At 42.4% G+C, this 20452-nt stretch overlaps 1 protein-coding gene across 1 annotated transcript in view; it reads left to right on the top strand.

Moving 5' to 3' along the window:
- KIFBP (kinesin family binding protein) overlaps positions 1–16700 on the top strand; it is a 37662-nt gene extending 20962 nt beyond the window's left edge. The window contains exons 6-7 of the mRNA XM_079793308.1: positions 6289–6404; positions 14826–16700. Coding sequence (XP_079649434.1) covers positions 6289–6404; positions 14826–15701 — 992 coding nt within the window. The 3' untranslated portion in view covers positions 15702–16700. The remainder of the gene's footprint in view (positions 1–6288; positions 6405–14825) is intronic.
- Positions 16701–20452: the final 3752 nt, after the last annotated feature.

The raw sequence follows: 20452 nt of genomic DNA, 5'->3' as shown, positions 1-20452 counted from the left end.
CATAAACAGTTAACACTGTATGTGTATTATATACTATATTCTTACAATAAAGATAGAATAAAAGAAAATATTAAGATCGTAAGGAAGAGAACATGTATTTATAGTATTGTACTATAATACATTAAGTACCATAAAGTTTACAAGATTAATCCTGTCAGTACCTACATCAGTATTGTCTTATCTGATACAAAACACTGTATGTTATACATATTACATTAGACAACAAAAATGAAAAGATAATGTGAAAAAGAAATTTACTTGTATTTACAGGTATGATTCATGCATTTATAATGAAGCAACAATATTGATTGCTTTATGGTAGCCTAGTGTAATCGATATGATTACTTCATGGTAGCCTAACTTATACACTAATGAATGAATCATTATAAAGTTTTCATAGCATATAGTATTACAGTCATAGTTATACTACAGTATTGAAAAAAACATTACCTTCTTGTAAAACCACTTACCTGTGATAAGGTGATACCTAGTTTTTCCAATTGCGAGAGATAGAAGCATACTGTATGTTAATATAATTCTTTGAAAGCAAAGTTATGAAACAGTAAGAAAATGAAAACATTACTAATTTTACACTAAATATCACTCACCTTATGCCTTTGTAAGGATAGGCTATCCACTTCAGGTCTTGCACATGATGTCCTTACACAATGAATACTTAGGTGATAACAAAAATGTCTCATACAGTTATTAGAATTTCACATGAAGACGGGCATACACAGAAAAGTTCATTAGCTTTACAGCATGATAATGGTTTACTTACTGTTCATTACGTGGAAGTGGAGCGTCATGAGAGACTTCATCCTAGTCTTCATGCTGGGCATGCTGAGGAGGGGTGGTCTTGCTGTCTTGGGTGGCAGAAGCAGAAGAGGTGGAAGCGGAGGCAGGCGCACTCTAACTTTACAGAAATACCTGTATTTTCTCTCTGACTTTTCTGCTTTTTCATTTCTCTGAAAATGTTTCTATTCGGTACCAATCCTTCCACATTTGCTTTACTGTGCCTGTATCATAGAAGGGTTCTTGTCATGAAATAAGTAAAAAGCAGTCTTGAATAATCAGACCCTTCTACTAGATTGACGCAGGTCAGTTTGCGTTCTGGCACTGCCTCTTCATCTACCTCTTCTGCATCTTCCTCTTCTCTGGCACTGGTTCGGATGCCCTCGTCTTCATCATGTTGTCTTCTGATGTAATGTCTTTTAGCTCTTGAATTTCTCCAAGATTTTTACCCCCATTCCCTCTTTTTTTGCAATATCCACAATCTCATGATTTCCTTGATTAGCTCTGTCATAAATTCTGTGAAGTCATGCACATCATCTGGACACAGTTAACAACAGCAGGAATTTATTGTTTTGGGCTTGATGGCTTTCATGGCTTTTTCTATAACAACAATGGCATCTCCAATGGTGTAATCCTTCTAGACTTTCTATCGGGGTCCACTTCCATAGGGTGACAATCCTTTCCATAGAGTACCATGCCTGATACAAAGACCTTAAAGGTCTTTGTGATCCCCTGATCTAGAGGCTGAATTAGAGATGTGTTTGGGGGCAGGTAGATCACTTAGATGCCTTTGGTGTTGAACTCATGGGGTCTGGATGGCCAGGGGCACTGTCCAATATTAAAAGAACTTTAAAAGGCAGTCCCTTACTGGCAAGTTAATTATTTTTTTTAACCCTTTGCACTCGCTTGCTTTTTTCTCGATTCCTTTATTCTACTCGGGATTTAATTTTTTAAATACCCCAGATTTTACAAAGCGTGGCAGTAGAATAAAAAACTGGAGTTTCTTTTCATACAAACTTATTTATTTGGATTTTTTTATATTTCAAATTATTGATACATTCAAAGAGTAGTTTTAATCTCGACATCCGAGTGCAAAAGGTTAAACTTAATAAATCTTTATTGTTCAGATTATTACAATTGTTTCTCCTTTTTTTCCCCCATAGCTCCCCTCCACCCGATTCCCACCCCACCCTCTGCCCTTACCCGCCCCGCCACTGTCTTCATCCATAGGTGTACGATTTTTGTCAGTCTCTTCCCGCACCCCTCACACTCACTTCCCCCCAAGAATTGTCAGTCCTCTCCCTTTCTATACCCCTGATTCTATTATATTCACCAGTTTATTCTGTTCATCAGATTTTTTATTCACTTAATTTTTAGATTCACTTGTTGATATGTATTTGTTCATAATCTTTACCTTTTTCTTCTTCCTCTTTTTAAAGAATACCTTTCAGCATTTCACATAATACTGGTTTGGCGGTGATGAACTCCTTTAGTTTTTTCTTATCTGTGAAGCTCTTTATCTGACCTTCAATTCTGAATGATAGCTTTGCTGGGTAGAGTAATCTTGGTTGTAGGTTCTTGCTATTCATCACTTTGAATATTTCTTGCCACTCCCGTCTGGCCTGTATAGTTTCTGTTGAGAAATCAGCTGACACTAGGTAACTTTTTCCTCTTGCTGCTTTTAATATTCTCTGTCTTTTGCTCTTGGCATTTTAATTATGATTTGTCTGGGTGTGGTCCTCTTTGGATTTCTTTTGTTTGGGGTTCTCTGCGCTTCCTGGACTTGTAAGTCTATTTCTTTCACCAGGTGGGGGAAGTTATCTGTCTTTTTTTTTTTTAATTTTTTTTCTTTGCTTTATTTTTTCCCACTCCCCGCCCCGCCTCCAGACTCTGCTGGTCCCAGCCCCCCTCATTATTTCTTCAAATAGGTTTTCAGTATCTTGCTCTCTCTCTTCTTCTGGCACCCCCATAATTCTGATGTTGGTACGCTTGAAGTTGTCCCAGAGGTTCCTTACACTATCTTCATATTTTTGGATTCTTTTTGCTTTTCCGGTTGGGTGTTTTTTGCTTCTTTGTATTTCAAATCTTTGACTTGATTCTTGGGAACCTCTTGTCTGCTGTTGGATCTCTGTATATTATTTTTTATTTCAGTCAGTGTATGTTTAATTTCTAGTTCGTCCTTTTTCATATCGAGGGTCTCGGTAAATTTATTGGCCTTTTCTAGAAAATTCTTGAAAAGCCTTGTAACCGTGGTTTTGAACTCTATATGCAGTAGTTTGCTTTCCTCCATTTCTTTCATTTTTGACCTGTTTCTTTGTCTCCGCATTTTGGCTGCTTCCCTGAGTTGGTAGGGTGGCTTTGTGTGCTAGGTGTCCTATAGGGCCCAGTGGCTCAGCCTCCCCTCCCCAGTTACCTGAGGTGGACACTCTTGGTGCACCCCTTTGTGGGCTGTGTGTAGAGTCTTGTTGTAGTTAAGCCTTGATTGTTGTTGGTATCACTGGGAGGAATTGACCTCCAGGCCAATTGGCTGTGAGGATCAGCTGTGTCTACAATGGGAGAACTTCTGTGCTGGAGACACCCTTATGAGACAAGACTTGCTTCAGTGGGGCTTTGATGCTCACTGAGTCTGCCCCCCGAGTGTGTCCCTTATGGATCTGAGGAGTTGTGATCTGAATGTTCCCACTCTGACCACTGGGTACACTGGCTCTTGGATCTCCAAGGAGGTGCTAATTTAGCCTCTATTGAGGCCACCCAGCAGGAGCTATGGAGAGATCTGCATATTTCTCTTCTTTGTTTGGGTTTTGGAAGTGCCCAGATGAGGCCCAGCTGTGAAGCAATGCAAGCTGCTGCAGGGCCTTGGACCTTCTTTTGGATGTTCTGGGTCTCTCTGACTCAGCTACAGTTTGTTAGGTAAGTTTAGAATTCAAAGGACAAGGCCATTCATATGCAAAAGCCTCTGTGCTCAGCTTGGATGGGGCGGAGTCTCAGGGCAGAGCAAACAGCAATGGCTTCCCATCAGCCCTGCCCTAAGAGGCCCAGGGTCTCAGTGTCCCGCGGTAATCACTGCAAGCACCTCTGAGAGAAAGCTGCCCTCGAGTTTCACCTGCTTCCAGACAGTCCAGTTTCTCCCCGTTATGAGTCTGGGTCCCCAGAGTCTTGCCCAGAACTGGAGTTCAGAGCAGTCAGGAGCTTTTGTCTCCCTCCCGATTGAGAAAGCCAGCCGCGTACTCAGTTGCCAGCCCTCTCCGCGTGCATGCCTCTGTACCTCTGCCTTCCACAGCTCCTCTGAGTCTCAGTGTGCTTTTCTCTTTCCTTCTAGTTGTAGAATTTACACTCAGCCAGCCTTCCTGTGGTTCTGGATAATGTCCGTTTTATCTTTTAGTTGTAGTTTTGAAATTGTTGTGCGAGGCAGCAATTCGGGTGTTTACCTATGCCGCCATCTTGGTTTCTCCCCAGCAAGTTAATTCTTGACTTTAGGGACAAAGCATCAATGGGACCGATTGAGAAAAAGGGTTCATGTTGTCCAGGCTTTCTTGTTGACTGAAAGCTGGCATTTATCCTTTCCCTTCAAGGCTCAGGGTTAGCAGCATTATATATAAGGGCACTCCTGGTCATAAACTCGACTGCATTTGCACAGAACAGTAGAGCTAGGCTATCCTTCCTGTCTTAAATCCTGGCGCTTGCTTGTCTGCCTTATTAATAAATGTCCTTTGTGGCTCCCTCTTCCCCCGCCCCCAGATTAGTGCACTTTCATCTGCATTAAACTGTTCAGGCAGATACCCTTTCTCCACAATGATTTTCTGAATAGCATCTAAGAACTTGTCTGCTGCCTCTTGGTTGACAAGAAGCTGCTTCTTGTTACCTTGAGATTTTAAAGCCAAACCTCTTTCTAAAAGTATCAAATCATTCATTGCTGGCATTAAATTCTCTAGCTTTAGATCCTTCACCTTCCTTTTGCTTTAACCTTTTACACTCGGATGTCAAGTGTGACTCGACACGGTTAGCATCGGTAGCAGGAATCGAGAAAAAGCAAGCGAGTGCAAAGGGTTAAATTGTCATATAGTGACTTTGCTTTTTCTCAAATGATATCAGGTATGCCTCAAATCTATAGATATGCCTTTCTTAAGCAATCCTACACCCACATTTGGTATCAGATAAAAAAATATTTTGCAAAAAGTTCAAGGTTTTTATGCCTGCCTGTGTAGTTACAGTGACAGCTTCATACTTTTTTTTTTTACACCGATCCTTATACTGGATTCATTTATCCTGAAATGGCAGCAGTTGCAGCTGCAGAACTCCATCTACAGTACTTACCAAGCAATTCAACTGTTTCTTGTCATGTCATGTCTTTTTCTCTGCTTCTTGGCAGTACTTCCAGAGGCAGTGCTAGAGGCACTTCGTTTGGCGCCATGGTCTTATTTAAGACTTACAGTGTTGCACTAAATATGCCAAAAAATACATGAGAACCCTGAGAGATCACTTTTTACTGCAATATGCAATTTACCGGGGAGATGAACTGCTCAGAGATGATTAGCATTTACACAGCATTTTAAGCAGATACTTGCAACACTTGAGTTCACTGCAATAGCAACAGGAGGTGGCTTTGAAATTATACAGTAGTACAGTATGTATTAACAGTTATTTTACATTTAAAATCATAATTTAGTTATGATTAAGTACTGCATCTGTATGTTTGTTTACATTTCTCTCAACTGCAAATGGCACTGCGTATGGTCTGTATTAGTGCATAAGTTTTGGTAAATTTTAATTTTTTAAAATATATTTTTATTAAAAAAATATTTTTATTGATTTCAGAGAGGAAAGGAGAGGACAAGAGAGAGAGAAATCATCAATGATGAGAGAGAATCATTGATTGGTTGCCTCCTGCATGCCCCCCACTGGGGATTGAGCCTGCAATCCAGGCATGTGCCCTAAGAATCAAACCATAACCTCCTGGTTTATAGGTTGACGCTCAACCACTGAGCCACGCCGGCCAGGCGAAAAGCTATATTTAAAACTACATATATCTTGACCTTAGTTTTCACCTATAGATAATACATAAGAAAAAACTAGAAAGAAATATGCAAAAATAATATCAGTGAGTATCTCTGGGTGGTAGGGATTTGGAGTGGGTTATTTTTTCCCAGTGCTTCAGTGAGAATCTGTTATTTATATAAACCAGGAAAAAGTGATATAAAAAAGAATGCATGCCCAGCCGGCGTGGTTTAGTGGTTGAATGTCGACCTATGAACCAAGAAGTCATGGTTCGATTCCTGGTCAGGGCATATGCCTGGGTTGCAGGCTCAATTCCTAATGTGGGTGTGCAAGAGGCAGCTGATCAAGATTCTCTCTCATCATTGATGTTTCTATCTCTCTCTCTCCCTCGCCCTTCCTATCTGAAATTAATAAAAATATATTTTTAAAAAAGAATGAGTAACAATGAACATTACAGTTGTGACCATTAACTTAGACAAATCATGTTTATAATTTTAGCTACTGAAACTGAAGGAGATGTGCCAGAGCTTTATCATCAAAGAAAAGGGGAAATAGCAAGATGCTGGATCAAATACTGTTTGACACTCATGCAGAATGCTCAACATTCTATGCAGGTAATGCAGTCAGAAGTTGCCTTTTCTTAAATGAGCAGGACATAAGTAAAAGCTTAAAATGGGGATTATGCTTCTTGGGCTCATTGCATGTTCATTATGCAAAACATGCAGAATGCTCTCATAAGTATTTCTTACTCTATCTTTTAAAATTTTACTTACCGTTCAAGGCCTATCTCAAATACCACTTCTTCCTTGAAGACTTTCCTTTGGATAGAATATAATTCCCTGAGAAGTGGGATCTACATCATATTTATATTATACTAGAGGCCCGGTGCATGAAATTTGTGCACTGGGGGAGGGGGGGTGAATCCCTCAGCCTAGCCTGCGCCCTCTTGCAGTCCAGGACCCCTCATTTCTTACTGCCCACCTGCTCGCTGCTCCTTACCACTCTGCTCACTGCTCCTTAGCACTGCTGTGGAGGCGGGAGAGGCTCCTGCTACCGCTGCTGCGCTTGCCAGCCATCAGCCTGGCTTCTGGCTGAGTGGTGTTCCCCCTGTGGTAGCACACTGACTACCAGGGGGCAGCTCCTGCGTTGAGCGTCTGTCCCCTGGTGGTCAGTTCGCATCATAGAGACCGGTCATTCTGGTCGTTCTGCTATAAAGGTTGCTTAGGCTTTTATTATATAGATCACCATTGTATAAAATTTATTTACACAATAGATCACCATCTCCAGGTACACTAGGTTCTCAATAAATAATGATTCAATGCATAATTCTCCCCCTGCAGATATCATCTCCTTCCTGTAAGCTCTATAGAACTTTTCTTACCCCTTCCTAAGTTATTTAAATTCTGCTTTGTGTTATCCCTATTCATGTTCCTTTATCTCTTTAGACTATAAGCAACTTGAGGGCAGGAAACAATTCTTATAATCTTATATATTTTAAGCAGTATATGTATAGGGTGGGGCAAAAGTAGGTTTATAGTTTACAGTTGGAAAATAACTAATTAACATAACAGTTCACAAATAATCCTATCTAATAAAAGTAATATGCAAATTGACCATCACTCCAACACACAAGATGGCCACCACAAGATGGCCAGCAGGGGAGGGCAGTTGGGAGGGACCAGACCTGCAAGGGAGGGCAGTTGGGGGCAATCAAGCCTGCAGGGGAGGGCAGTTAGGGGTGACCAGGCCGGCAGAGGAGGGAAGTTGGGGGCGACCGGGCCTGCAGGGAAGGGAAGTTTGGGGGGACTCAGGCCTGCAGGGGGGGACAGTTAGGGGTGACCAGGCCTGCAGGGGAGGGCAGTTAGGGGCAATCAGGCTGGCAGGGGAGCAGTTAGGCATCAATCAGGCTGGCAGGGGAGTGGTTAAGGGGTGATCAGGCTGGCAGGCAGAAGCAGTTAGGGGCAATCAGGAAGGCAGGCAGGCGAGCAGTTGGGAGCCAGAAGTCCTGGATTGTGAGAGGGATCCCAGATTGGAGAGGGTGCAGGCTGGGCTGAGGGACACCTCCCCACCATGCACAAATTTCGTGCACTGGGCCTCTAGTATAAGAATAAACTTGCATATAGTCACAACTATAAACTTACTTTTGTCCCACCCTGTCAATATGTATATTTATAAAAATAAATATAAATACCGTATTTTCTGGCGTATAAGACGACTGGGCATATAAGATTTTCCTGGGTTATAAAGTCGTCTTTTACGCCGGAAAATACGGTAGTCCAATATATCTAATCCATTATATCTAATCCCATCAATATAGTCCAATATACCGTATTTTCCAGCATATAAAACGACTTTTTAACCCAGGAAAATCTTATACGCCCAGTCGTCTTATACGCCGGAAAGTACGGTACATTTATAAACAGCCCTGTCAGTTTGTAGCTATGAGACACAAGATGCTGGCTGTCCACATAATAGGAGAAGTAACATTTGAAGTATGCTCAGGGACCGAGTGGGGATGACCTGGGCTGGAGAAAGGGGGAGCACCGTTCGATGCAGCATATTAGAAAGTTCTAGTGCATAGGGAGCATGGTACCAGAAGGGAGGAAACAGAGGCCTGTGAAGCTGCATGAGAGAGAACATGTGATGGAAGACAGTTAAAGGGGCTAGAACATGCAGGGCCTTCAAGGAATGGAAGGCTGGAAGGGTTTTGGAACAATCACTTTGGTAGTAGAATGGAGAGCGAAGTGAGGGAAAGCAAGAGTGGATGAGGGAGATTAGTTAGAAGACCACTGCAGCAGTCAGGTGAGATGTGAAGGGAGCTTGGTCTAGGGTGGTGGCAGAAGATATGGAAGAAGAAGAAAAGAATGGATTCAAGAGGTATTTTAGAACAGCGGTCGCCAACTGGTGGTCTGCGGGCCACTGGTGGTCTACGAGATCCGAAAGGTTGGCGACCGCTGGTTTAGAAACCGAAACATTAAGGACCTGGTGATGGATTTGAAATGTGGGGTAAAGGGACAAGAGAGAGACTTCTCAAGGATGAATCCTAGGTTGCTGGCTGTGCACATCGATGAAGTGTTCTTCCCTAAGATAACACTAGAACAGGAACAGGAACCTACCTGCTGAAGAAGCACAGGAGTTCCATTGTGGACGTGCTGAGATGCCTCTGAATCAAGCATGTCAAACTCAAAGGCTAACGCAGGCCAAATTAGCCAGGCATGCAGCCCACGGGCCGAGTTTCACATGCTTGCTCTGACTATTCTGAGAGGAGATGCCACATTGGGAGCTGTGCTTAAGGGTCTGAGCTTGAGAAGAGGTCTGGGCTGTAGCTGTACACTTGCGAGTCATCCTTACATGAATGGCAGTTGTAGCCATGGTGTGGGGAGTCACCTGTTTAGAGCAGTGCTGTCCCATAGAAATATAATGCTAGCTATATATATAATTTTAAATTCCCTAGTGGCCACATTAGAAAAGGGGGGGGAAAGCCCAGCCAGTGTGGGTCAGTGGTTGAGGGTCAACCTATGAACCAAGAAGTCACGGTTCAATTCCTGGTCAGGGCACATGCCCGGGTTGGGGGTGTGCAGGAGGCAGCCAATCAATGACTCTCATCATTGATGTTTTTGCCTCTCCCCTTCTGCTCTGAAATCAATAAAAAATATATAAAAAAAGAAAAGGAAAAAGCAGGTGAAATGAATTTTAATTCTATTTTTAATCCAGAATATAAAAATACTGTCATTTTATAAATATTAAAAACTAAGAAATATTTTAAGTTTCCAATTGGAAATTTATTTATACAAAAATTTCTTGGAAATTAAGTATTATTTTACATAGCCCATGTCTCAGTTTGGACTCACCACATTTCAAGTGCTCAATAATTATCCATATCATGGCTCTTATTTTGAACAATGTAGGAGAGAGACAAAAAAAATCAAGAGAAAAAAAGGAAAGGTCTTGGTCCGGGTGAGGCCGTGGGCCCCTGGATCCGGGTGAGCCTGGCCCCGGGTCCGGGTGAGGCCGTGGGCCCCTGGATCCGGGTGAGCCTGGCCCCGGGTCCGGGTGAGGCCGTGGGCCCCTGGATCCGGGTGAGCCTGGCCCCGGATCCGGGTGAGCCTGGCCCCGGGTCCGGGTGAGGCCGTGGGCCCCTGGATCCGGGTGAGCCTGGCCCCGGGTCCGGGTGAGGCCGTGGGCCCCTGGATCCGGGTGAGCCTGGCCCCGGGTCCGGGTGAGGCCGTGGGCCCCTGGATCCGGGTGAGCCTGGCCCCGGGTCCGGGTGAGGCCGTGGGCCCCTGGATCCAGGTGAGCCTGGCCCCGGGTCCGGATGAGGTCGTGGGCCCCTGGATCCGGGTGAACCTGGGTCCCGGGTCCGGGTGAGGCCGTGGGCCCCTGGATCCGGGTGAGGCCACGCGACCCTGGGTCTGGGAGAGGCCACGCGCCCTGGGTCCGGGTGAGGCCATGCGCCCCTGGGTCCGGATGAAGCTGAATCCTGGGTCTGGGCGAGGCCGTGTGCCCCTAGATCCGGGTGAGGCTGGATCCCGGGTCCGGGTGAGGCCGTGGGCCCCTGGATCCGGGTGAAGCCGTGCCCCTGGATCCGGCCGAGACCAAACCAGAGGGAGTCGGACCTGCATTACCACCATTTGTCCACCATCCAGAGCTGAGGGGTCAGTGCCGACATGTACTCATAAGGAACTGGTGGACATTGATATTGGGTCTCAAAAGAACTGTTGGACCAGAAAGAAACTCACTACAGACTGATTCATTTGCCTGTCAGCATAACTATTATTGCTCGTCGCACATTCAATTCTTATAAGTATATCTCTAGTGACACATGATTTCGCTCATCTAGGGGAAATGATGAACAACATAGACTGATGAACAAGAACAGAACCAGAAACAAGGAGGCATCGATCGGACTATTGGGCCTCAGAGGGAGGATAGGGGAGGGTGGGGGGAGGGGGGAGAGATCAACCAAAGGTCTTGTGTGCATGCATATGAGCCTAACCAATGCTTAAGTTCAACAGAGGGTTGGGGCATCCATGGGGAGGGGTGTGGGATGGGAATGGGGGGATGAGGACAAATATGTGACACCTTAATCAATAAAGAAATTTAAAAAAAAGAAAAGGAAAGGTCTTGAGGTTGAACATTAAGGGATCTGACTATTTTATTGGTCAGGAAGAGGAGGGTGAGCTTAATTTTTGTTGTTGTTAATCCTCACTGGAGGATATTTTTTCCAATGGTTTTTAGAGAGAGTAGAAGGAGGGAGGGACTGGGAGTGGGAGTGGGTGAAATGCGAGAGACAGACAGAGAGACTTGGATCTGAGAGAGACATATGGGTTGGTTGCCTCCTGCATGTACCCTGACCAGGCCAGGGATTGAATTTGCAACCCAGGTACATGCCTTTGATGGGAAATTGAACCCTCGACCCTTCAGTGCACAGGCTGATGCTCCCACACTGGCCAGGGCTTACTCTATTTTTAAACCATTTTAGTTATATATGGTTTTTTGCCCCAGGAGGTAGAAGAGAGAGCTTTTACCTATAAAGTTAGATTTAACTCTATCTTCACTTTAATGTCGTTAAAATACCTAGAGTATTTCTCTGTACTATATTTCACTAAATAACTTATCTGTAGCATAAACATCATATCATTAATCTTAATGACATGTCTGTGAAATATTTTTAGGATTTATATTACAGTTTTACTCTGTTAAAATCTAATAATGTATTACATGTAATAATGTTTCACAGTGTTTAAAGTTCTTTCATATGTATTTATCTTATCTGAAGGAGTAACTTATAAATAAGTCCCAAGAGAGAAATTAATATGTCCTGGCCATTGAACTCAGTTGGCTGCAGTGTCGTCCCATGCACCAAAAGGTGGTGGATTCGATACCCAGTCAGAGTGCATACAGGAGGCAACCAATCGAAGTTTTATCCTTCATATCAATGTTTCTCTCTCTTTCCACTCAATAAAATAAAAAAATAAATAGGAATAAACATTTATAAATGGTTAATCTATTTAAATACTTCTTCCAAATTTCTTGTGTTTTTAATATAATTGAAATACAATTTCTCAGAGGAAAGGTGGGGGAGGGTGGGTGGGTGGGAGGTAATCAACCAAAAACCTTGTATGCATATATGCATAACCCAAGGACACAGACAATAGGATGCTGAAGGCCTGAGGCAGGGCGGGGTGGAGCCTGGGTGCCATCTAGAGTGGGTCAATGGTGTGGGGGGAAGGGGGACATATGTAAAAAAGAAGTACAATTAGAAGAAATCTTTTAAAAGATGCTTAAGGGGAGAACAACCAAGATGGTGGCATAGGTAAACACCTGAACTTGCTGCCGCACACAACCACATCAAAACTACAACTAAAAGACAAAACAAATATCATCCAGAACCCCGGGAAGGCTGGCCAAGTAGAAATTCTACAACTAGAAGGAAAGAGAAAAGCGCATTGAGTCCGGTAGGAGGTGTGGAAGTGTGGAGGTACGGAGGCGCACACGAAAGGGGCTGGCAACTGGGTATGCTGTTGTCTTTTTTGATCAGGAGGGAGATACAAGCTCTTGACTGTTCTGAACTCCAGTTCCGGGCGAGACTCTGGGGACCCAGACTCATACAGAGAGAAACTGGACTGTCTGGCACTGGGCTGGAACGTGAGGGCATCTTTCTCTCTGAGGTGCTTGCAGCGATCTTTGTTCCTACATGGTGGCGTGGGACACAGAGACCCGGGGGCTTCTTCAGGGCAGGGCTGATGGGCAACTATTGCTGTTTGCCCCCCCCCCCCGGTGATTCCCTGAGACCCTGCCCCACCCAATTTACAACCCCACCCAAGCTATGCGCAGAGGCTTTTGCATACGAATGGACTGGCCTTTTGCAATCTAAAACCTAACAAACTTGCAGCTGGGTCAGAGAACTCCAAAGCGTCCAAAAGAAGGCCCAAGGCTGGACAGCAGCTTGCATTGCTTCACAGCTGAGCCTCATCTGGACACCTCCAAACCCCAAACAAAGAGGAAGAATCACCCTGACCGGTTTGACTCAGTGGATAGAGCGTCGGCCTGCGGACTGAAGGGTCCCAGGTTCGATTCCAGTCAAGGGCATGTACCTTGGTTACGGGCACATCCCCAGTAGCGGGTGTGCAGGAGGCAGCTGATCGATGTTTTTCTCCCATCTATGTTTCTAACTCTCTATCCCTCTCCCTTCCTCTCTGTAAAAAATTAATAAAAATACATTTAAAAAAAAAAAAGAGGAGGAATCTGCAGATTTCCCTGTAGCTCCTGTTGGGTGGCCTCGGGCAGTGGCTGACTTTGCACCTCCTTGGAGATCCAAGAGCCAGTGTACCCAGGGGTCAGAGTGAGACTATCCAGATTACAACTCTTCACATCCATAAGAGACACACTCAGGGGGCAGACTCAGTGAGCACCAAAGCCCCACTGAGGCAAGTCTTGTCTCATAAGGGTGTCTCCAGCACAGAAGTTCGCCCATCGTAGACACAGCTGATTCTCACAGCCAGTTGGCCTGGAGGTCAATTCCTCCCAGTGATACCAACAACAATCAAGGCTTAACTACAACAAGACTCTACACACAGCCCACAAAGGGGTGCACCAAGAGTGTCCACCTCAGGTAACTGGGGAGGGGAGGCTGAGCCACTGGGCCCTATAGGACACCTAGCACACAAAGCCACTCTATCAACTCAGGGAAACAGCCAAAATGCGGAGACAAAGAAACAGGTCAAAAATGAAAGAAATGGAGGAAAGCAAACTACTGGATATAAAGTTCAAAACCACAGTTACAAGGTTTTTTAAGAATTTTCTAGAAAAGGCCAATAAATTTACCGAGACCCTCGAGGATATGAAAAAGGACCAACTAGAAATTAAACACACTGACTGAAATAAAAAATATTATACAGATACCCAACAGCAGACTAGAGGATTGCAAGAATCAAGTAAAAGATTTGAAATACAAAGAAGCAAAAAACACCCAACCGGAAAAGCAAAAAGCAAAAAGAATCCAAAAATATGAAGATAGTGTAAGGAGCCTCTGGGACAACTTCAAGCATACCAACATCCGAATTATGGGGGTGCCAGAAGAAGAGAGAGAGCAAGATACTGAAAACCTATTTGAAGAAATAATGACAGAAAACTTCCCCCACCTGATGAAAGAAGTAGACCTACAAGTCCAGGAAGCGCAGAGAACTCCAAACAAAAGGAACCCAAAGAGGACCACACCAAGACACATCATAATTAAAATGCCAAGGGCAAAAGACAAAGAGAATATTAAAAGCAGCAAGAGAAAAACAGCTACCTACAAGGGTGTACCCATATGACTGTCAGCTGATTTCTCAACAGAAACTATGCAGGCCAGACTGGAGTGGCAAGAAATATTCAAAGTGATGAATAGCAAGAACCTACAACCAAAGTTACTCTACCCAGCAAAGCTATCATTCAGAATTGAAGGTCAGATAAAGAGCTTCACAGATAAGAAAAAGCTAAAGGAGTTCATCAACACCAAACCAGTATTATATGAAATGCTGAAAGGTATTCTTTAAGAAGAGGAAGAAAAAGGTATAAAGATAAAAATTATGAACAACAAATACATATCTATCAACAAGTGAATCTAAAAAGCAAGTGAATAAAAAATCTGAGGAACAGAATAATCTGGTGCATATAATAGAATCAGGGGCATAGAAAGGGAGAGGACTGACAATTCTTGGGGGGAAGCGAGTGTGGGGGGTGCCAGAAGAGACTGGACAAAAATCATACACCTATGGACAAGGACCGGGGGGGGGGGGGGGGCGGAGTAAGGACAGGGGGTGGGGTGGGAACCGGGTGGAGGGGAGCTATGGGGAGAAAAAAGAACAACTGTAATAATCTGAACAATAATGATTTAAAAAAAAAAAAAAAGATGCTTACGATTATAATACGTTCCTAAACCAAGCTAGGAAGTAAGAGGGTTTTCTCTTTTTTACTCTTCAGTTTGCTTTAATATTATTTGGCAGCAGGAAATCAGTACCCTACTTACCCATAATTATTTTTTCTTTCAGGACAACATAGGAGAACTTGATCTTGATAAACAATCTGAACTGAGAGCTTTAAGGAAAAAAGAACTCGATGAGGAAGAAAGCATTAGGAAGAAAGCTGTGCAGTTTGGAACCGGTGAGCTCTGTGATGCCATCTCTGCAGTGGAAGAGAAAGTGGGCTACTTGAGACCTTTAGATTTTGAAGAAGCCAGAGAACTTTTCTTATTGGGTCAGCACTATGTCTTTGAAGCAAAAGAGTTCTTTCAGATTGATGGTTATGTCACTGACCATATTGAAGTTGTCCAAGACCACAGTGCTCTGTTTAAGGTGCTTGCGTTCTTTGAAACTGACATGGAGAGACGGTGCAAGATGCATAAACGTAGAATAGCCATGCTAGAGCCCCTAATTGTGGATCTGAATCCACAGTATTATCTGTTGGTCAACAGACAGATTCAGTTTGAAATTGCACATGCTTACTATGACATGATGGATTTGAAGGTTGCCATTGCTGACAAGCTGAGGGATCCTGATTCACACATCGTAAAAAAAATAAATAATCTTAATAAGTCAGCAATGAAGTACTACCAGCTCTTCTTAGACTCCCTGAGAGACCCAAATAAAGTGTTTCCTGAGCATATAGGGGAAGATGTGCTTCGCCCTGCCATGTTGGCCAAGTTTCGAGTTGCTCGTCTCTATGGCAAAATCATCACTTCAGATCCCCAAAAAGAGCTAGAAAATTTGGCAACATCCTTGGAACATTACAAATTTATTGTTGATTACTGTGAAAAGCACCCTGAAGCTGCCCAGGAAATAGAAGTGGAGCTAGAACTTAGTAAAGAGATGGTGAGTCTTCTTCCAACAAAAATGGAGAGATTCAGAACCAAGATGGCCCTGACTTAATAAAACTTCATTTTTAACGAAAGAAAACGTGCAATATTGAAGATGTTTTTCCCCTTAGTCAAACGGGCCCAATTCCATTGTTATATTTACTTTTATAGCCAGATGAGTACAATTCAAACTTGAGATACAGTCAGACCAATTGAGTCTTTACTAGGACCTTAACATAAATGTAATTAATAATTTATATCTAATTATGTAAATTGACTTGCTAAAGTGACATGTGATTGGTATTTTAGAGTGCATGTTCCCTATTTAAATATAAACTTTTCCTGCCTCATTTTCTAAAGGTAGGTTCTTCATTGTCTAGTACTTGATGGATCCTTTGAGAGGAAAAATGCTGGTTAATAAACCTTGTAGACCAACCTATCATTAAAATTAAAGAAGTCACTTCCTGTAATATTTTCAACAATAAAGAATTATTAAAAGAAAAAAAAAGTAACTTCCTCTAGTTATTTTTTCCCAAGTGTTTACTTTCCTAAATTCCCAAAGAAATCTTTCCGTGTTGAAAATATTAAAAAACTGCCCTGACTGGTTTGGCTCAGTGGATAGAGCGTTGGCCTGTGGACTGAAGGGTCCCAGGTTCGATTCTGGTCTAGGGCATGTACCTTGGTTGCGGGCACATCCCCAGTAGGAGGTGTGCGGGAGGCAGCTGATTGATGTTTCTCTCTCATCAATGTTTCTGACTCTCTATCCCTCTCCCTTCCTCTCTGTAAAAAATCAATAAAAAATATATTTAAAAAATATTAAAAAACTAAGTTATATTGTTGTAAAGTATTGTAGTTTGTCTCATTTATAGGGGATAAAAGCCTTGTTGGAAATATAAATTTACTTGTTTCACTAATAAAAACTTCTGTTTACTCTCTTATTTTCTTGTAAGAATTGAGTTTTGTGACTTCAAAGGTATTGCCTTATTTGAAGCCAAAGAATATTTCTTCAGTAACACTGCACAGATAGAAACACTAAAATCTCAGTCATTGAATAAATATTTATTGTAGTACAACTTAGTGCCAAAAAATTCTTAATTGGCTGCAGTTTCTCATCAGAGGATCCTGGTATATTTTATAAACCTTTGAGCACTGTTAGAGAAGAATATGTACTTCATAATATTATTAATACATGTTAGTTATTTTAAGAAATGAAGTGAAGACCCTTTACAGTGCAAAAGTCAAGATCAGTGGTAAGATTTGATACAGAGAATAGTTCTGTATGTTGGCTTGCCTATTAAATTTCTTTGGAAAGCTTAGGACTAGGTCACCTCTAAGGTTCTGTAACATTTATATATGTGTAACAATGTCTGCCGTGGGACAGGCATTGTCCTCCCTCTTCTAAGTATAGAAGATACAGTGATGAACAGATAAACACGGTCCTGCTCTCATGGAGAAGAGAACAAGTAAGCAAGATGATTTCAGGTTATGAGTGCTCTTCAGAAAGGAACCAGAGTGATGTGGTCAACGTTGATGGCAAGGGGTGCTTAGCTAGTGATCTGGGGAGGCCTCTGAGAAGATGGGAGCGGACACTGCACCGAGAACTAGATGGGAAAAGAGGCAGCCAAGAAGGAAGTGGTACCTAAGCCTTCTCTGAGCTGAAAGCCGAAAAAAGCAGAAGCATCAGGAAGAGTTTATGAGGGACGTGGAGTTAAAATTAAGTGTTCTGTTAGGTCAGTGGTCGGCAAACTCATAAGTCAACAGAGCCAAATCTCAACAGTACAACGATTGAAATTTCTTTTGAGAGCCAAATTTTTTAAACTTCTTCTAATGCTACTTCTTCAAAATAGACTCACCCAGGCCGTGGTATTTTGTGGAAGAGCCACACTCAAGGGGCCAAAGAGCCGCATGTGGCTCGCGAGCCGCGGTTTGCCGACCACTGTGTTAGGTCATACTGAGTTTAGATGCTGGAGACAGATGCTTGCTAATAACTTCTCTTAATCAGACTTAAGAAGGAAAGTGAAGAGGATCCTGAGGCAAAGGAGAGGCGGCTTCTAGTGGGACTCGTGTGCACCTCAGCCACATCATAAGCCTTTCCTGATAGATAAACCTTTTGTTGCCAACCTTATTGAACTTCACAACTTACATAGTTATTCATTCGTTTAACAAATAATGAGCTCTTCCTGTGTGCAAGTCCTCGTGCTGAGATCTGAGAATATGATCAGTAATTGCCAGCCTCTCAAATCTTGATAGCTTTTCTTCTTCCCAGCAGGGTTATTCAAAAGATAACATTCAAGTATAACAGGCACTCGTCTTAAAACCAGTTTTTATCCTCACACCCATCAGCATACTCTGCTATTTGTCATTTGCTGTCTGTAGGGACTTTGCACGTTTTCAGACTTTGTCGTTGGTTATCAGCAGAAAATCTCACTGGCTGCTTTGCAGGCTGCACTCTCACCGAGCCTGTCCCACAGCTGCCTGCCCGAGCATGGCTTCCCCAGACACCTGCCTCGGAGGCTTCGCTGCTTCTCTAGGTTTTAGTAGTTGTCAAGCTTTTGGTCTCAAACCTCCTTTGCACTTAAAATTGAGATGCCAGAGAGCTTTTGTGTATGCAGGTTATATTTTTTTGTATTTATCCTATTTGAAATTCAAATTAAGAAAATTTTCAACTATTTACATTAAAATGACAATAATAAACCCATTGGATTTAAACAATCATTTATAAAAAATAATTATTTCCCCCCAAAAAAGAGTGGCATAATTTACATTTTTGTAAATATCTTTTTTGTTGTTGTTAATCCTTACCCGAGGATATTTTTTTCTATTGAATTTTATTTTCTTATTTAAATATATTTTTATTGATTTCAGAGAGGAAGGGAGGGAGAGAGAGATAGAAACATCAATGATGAGAGAGAATCATTGATCGGCTGCCTCCTGCATGCCCCCCACTGGGGATTGAACCCACAACCTGGGCATGTGCCCTCAAAGCTCTATCCACTGAGCCAAACCAACTAGGGCTTTTCTGTTGATTTTTAGGGAGTGGAAGGCAGGGAAGGAGGGAGGGGGAGAGAGAGAGAGAGAAACATTGATGTGAGAGAGACACATCAATTGGTTGCCTCCTACCCTCTTCCTGATGATGGGGGCCAGGCATCAAGCCTGCAACCCAAGAACATACCCTTGACCATATGTGCCCTTGACCAAAGATGAAACCCTCGACCCTTCTAACCACTTAGAAACACTGGCCAGAGCACATTTTTGTCAATATCTTTATGGCTAAATAGGAAGCAGGTTGATTTTGATAACTAGAATGCTAGCATGTCATGTAGACTTGGGGAAACTCCACTGTACTACATTTGTGAGAGAATGAGGGTGAAAAAGGTAATGTCATCTGATTATGAAATAGGCTCATTGGGATCACCTGCCCCACTCGCGGTTTCCTGGAAGGCTTTGAGAACTGGTGCCCTATCCTAGGGTATTCTGTTGGGCATGATGTAGAGCAGATGCTGTTGAAGGTTGGCTTAGGAAACTTAAATCAGCGGTGGCTGGTCTAGGTCTCACATCCAAAGGAGAAATTGAAACCGTCTATTATTTACCACGCATTGGTTTTGCTTGAGTCTGGAGTCACGGCAATGTCATCTTTGTTATTTTATCACAGGATGTGTTGGGTTTCTTGGCAACACTGGATTCTTTTATCGTTGTTTTATCTGCTTGAACTCTGACAAAGCTGTGTCTTGTGTTTTTCATCCCTAATATAGTGAACCCTCGATTTTGTGGACCTTGGCTTAATGGAATTCAGATTTAATGGACAAAATTTCCATTTCGTATGTCATATGTGAAAATTAACACCCTGTTTTTAAAAAAATGCATTTAACCAAGATTTGCTTGTAATTAAAAAAAAAAAGATTTGCTTGTAATTAAATGAACAGGTTATTTTTAACAAATTTTAGTGAAATGGCCATATGTTGGGAAAAAACTAGTAATTTTGCCAATATAAATGTTACATATCTACAACTATAGTCTACATATTTAAATCCAAGAGTCACCACTCCCAAACAATGTTCGTCAAACGATCAGCTTGTGATCACCCTGCATTGCGCCCAGTAATTGGTCCTGTTGTCACGTGGCATGACTTTCTGCAGCAGTTTGAACAAGTGCTAGCGATGTTCCTATGTGCACTGAGCCACGCCCAGCCATGTGCATTTATTTACTCACAGTGACTGGTGTATGGCACGCATTTACTAGACCAAGCATGTCAAACTCAAAGACTAACATGGGCCAAATGAACAAGGCATGCGGCCCGCGGGCCGCGAGTTTGACATGCTTATACCAGACCCATTCAGTGTAAATTTTAAATTACAGTGATACATATAGAAAACTTTTCTGTGAAATTAAAACTTTGCATGCATACTTAATTACACAAACATGTCTACATAAGTGAAAACAGGTAAACTAACCATTTGTCAATTTTTTAACACATATGCGGAAAACCTATTTTATTACATAATGGACTTTGGGCTTTAATGGACACCCCCCTCACCCAAATTATATTGAGGTTTTACTGTACTGTAGAGTTGCTAAAGGGTAATAGAAGCTCTCCCTTACTTTCACACTTGGCATTATTCTGGGCTAATTTTGCATAATCTTACATGAAATACATATGCCAGAACTTAAATAACCTATAACAGCCATAGATTTCAGATAACCTTTTGTTTTTCTTTTCTTTACCCCTAAAACAAATTATTAGGAAAAGGCTACATATTGAGCTAATTAAAAAAGTAATTTTTTGACACAAAAATCCTCTGCAATTTTCTTTTTCATCTTGCTAGA

This window comes from Cnephaeus nilssonii (genome assembly GCF_951640355.1).
Source record: "Cnephaeus nilssonii genome assembly, chromosome: 16".
NCBI lineage: Eukaryota > Metazoa > Chordata > Mammalia > Chiroptera > Vespertilionidae > Cnephaeus > Cnephaeus nilssonii.
Note: the sequence above shows the minus strand (reverse complement) of the source record. Positions and strands in the feature narration are given on the sequence as shown.